General features: G+C 55.2%; 1 protein-coding gene across 1 annotated transcript; it reads left to right on the top strand.

Moving 5' to 3' along the window:
- The first annotated feature begins 313 nt into the window (after window positions 1–313).
- On the top strand, window positions 314–2,363 carry LOC142022897 (coiled-coil domain-containing protein 157-like). The gene is made up of 2 exons (XM_075013238.1): window positions 314–428; window positions 2,003–2,363. The coding sequence occupies exon 2, from the start codon at window positions 2,112–2,114 to the stop codon at window positions 2,361–2,363; it is 252 nt and encodes an 83-aa protein (XP_074869339.1). The 5' UTR covers window positions 314–428; window positions 2,003–2,111.
- The last annotated feature ends 333 nt before the right edge of the window (window positions 2,364–2,696 follow it).

Here is a 2,696-nt window from a genome sequence, read left to right as displayed (position 1 = left end):
CTCGGCCTCGCCGACGTCGAAGACACGGGCCGGGGAGGAAGCGGGTCCACGAGGCTGCGCGCGCACCCCCCTGGGACTATTCCACTTCGGGGGGGGGAGAGGGGTGTCCAGCGGTACCAGCGCAGCGAGGGGTGGGAAAGTCCGTGATGCGCGCGCAACCCACTGCGTCGTGTCACTGGGGCGGGGGGATGGGGGTTATTCCCAGGAAAGCAGCGGAAGCAACATGGGCATGTTCCACTGAGGGAACGGGGGGGGGGGGTGTTTCCCTCTTGACTTTCTAGTGTGGCGGCGGGAGCTGGAAGCGCTCCTCACATCCTATTGGTCAGATGGTTCATTCGGCAGAGAGGCGGGGCCCTATCGATGCCATGGAAACGGCGACGCTGAGGCAGCGGGTCAGCTCCGAGCCGGGGGGAGGGGCAGCTCGGCAGGTGGGTCCCCCGCGCCCGGTCCCTGGATCCCTCCGTGGTGCCCCGTATTCCCGTGTCCCCTCCGAGCGCTCTGGGCGGCTGGGCTGAAGCCAGGGCTGCGGGGGGGCTCAGGGCCGGGCAGGGCCAGGGGGCCAGGGCTCTGGGAAGGGGGCGCTGCCTGTGGTGGGGGGTCCCCTCTGTCCCAGCCACTGCAGGGGGGTCCCAGCCACCCACGCTGCTCTGCCTGTGGTGCGGGGTCCCCTCTGTCCCAGCCACTGCAGGGGGGTCCCAGCCACCCACGCTGCTCTGCCTGTGGTGGGGGGTCCCAGCCACCCACGCTGCTCTGCCTGTGGTGGGGGGTCCCCTCTGTCCCAGCCACTGCAGGGGGGTCCCAGCCACCCACGCTGCTCTGCCTGTGGTGCGGGGTCCCCTCTGTCCCAGCCACTGCAGGGGGGTCCCAGCCACCCACGCTGCTCTGCCTGTGGTGCGGGGGGGGCATCTGGAAACAGGCCACTTTCATCACTCCATTGCAGCAGGTGGTCCGAGGCTGGGCTGCTCCAGCTGCAGCAGGGGAAGCTGGGGCCGGGCCATGGCTGCCTTCAGTCCGAAGGAGAGGCCCTGCTCAGGCTATCACTCCCCTGGCCCCTGTGGTTGAGACGGCCTTCCTCCCCTCCTTGCATGGGTGCCTTAAGCACCGCCACAGCGCGAGCTAGGCAGCTGTGTGACTTACAGAGAACTGCGTTCCTGGGCTCCATCTCTTTCTCTCTCTGGCTCTATGGCTGGCTCAGTATCTCAGCTCCCCCATTTGCAAATGGGTAGAATAATACCATCCTCTGGTATCTCTGGGTGGTGTGTGACTTAAAGCAGGCATGTTTTCAGAGCACATTGAGATCTTTGGTTGGAGATGGCTAGAGACACGCAAAGTGTTAACTGTGCTTGAGGAACACCTGAGACAGAGGTGAGTTGGGTGATGTGATGTCCGTAGTTTATGAAGCAGGTTTCAGGGTGTTTGGGAGTCTGGGGATGGAAAAGGCACTGTGTCAGGTTAGATGTTACTTGTATACAACACACACTTTCTTTACTTGTATACTTGTGTGAAGTTCCAGTGGCACAGCACATTGCACACAGGTTGAATCTCTTTTGTCCAGCATTCTCAGGACTTTACTAGTGCCGAACAAGAGTGTTTGCTGGATGATGGGAAGTCAATATTTTCTAGCATGTTACCAACACTTCCACTGCTTACTGGGCTCTTGGAAGACATTGAGGGGTAAGTTACAGTTAAATAACAGCCCAGAACACTCAGAGCCAGGCCTACTGGCTGTAAACAAACTTTATGGGACCATGGGAAACTTGGCCACACCCATGATAAGTAGTCATCTGGCTAACTAAAATCATGCTGGATTACAGAGTTTGCTGGATGAAGGAGTTCTGGATTAAAGAGGTTCAACCTGTAGTGACAGCTGTGAAGTCTTAGGACTTGTTTATAGTGCTATGCACTGGGCCATATCTTTTTTGAACTTGCAGAAGTAATAGCAGTCATGAAGAGCTGAGATGTATAGTAATGAGTCTGATCTGTCTTGATTTTCTTTCCTTAGGGGATCAGCTGGTTAGTATGATGTTCAGTGTTGTTATTTGCTGCAGATCCATCCATCAGGCCAATGAGAGGAGCCTTTTCCTACTGGTGGCCTGAAGTCAGCTGACGGAATGGCATACCTGCTGGGCAATCCAAACTGTATGGAGAGCTTGAGGAAGGACATCACCGATCTGCAAGGAGCTATCATTGATGTCTTCTCCCGGGCTGGGGCAGTGCGTTATCCATCCTGGAAGTTCCCCAATAAAGTGTCGTGTGATCTGGATCTGGTTACTTTGCTGGAGCATTATGACTATATGGAAAATGATCTGGAGTTTACCCAGCATTCCCATGTAGTGCTCCTTGAACTGGTGATTGACAGGTGAGAGGATGAATACATCTGAGATCTTTTTAAAAGGTTGGTCTGAACATCCTCAGTTGCTTTCAGAAATGCTCGTTGGGAAAACACTGCCTCCATACAGACCATATATCAGTGTTCAGCTCTTTAGAGTCACATGACCCTGGGAAACATGGAAGATGTTTCTGTGTGCAGTCACTTGTCTGTGGCTTAGCATCTGTATTTCTTCTTTGAGAAATGTCTTTGCAGATCCCTACTGATAGCATAGCTGCTGCTGGCACCATGAGCATAGATCTGCACATGCAACATACTCAAAGAACTTGGACAGCTTTTAGCAGCATTTCCCTAGAATCTCCTCTTA

Source organism: Carettochelys insculpta, chromosome 18 (genome assembly GCF_033958435.1).
Source record: "Carettochelys insculpta isolate YL-2023 chromosome 18, ASM3395843v1, whole genome shotgun sequence".
Lineage (NCBI taxonomy): Eukaryota > Metazoa > Chordata > Testudines > Carettochelyidae > Carettochelys > Carettochelys insculpta.
This window is presented reverse-complemented; position numbering and strand designations above follow the sequence as displayed.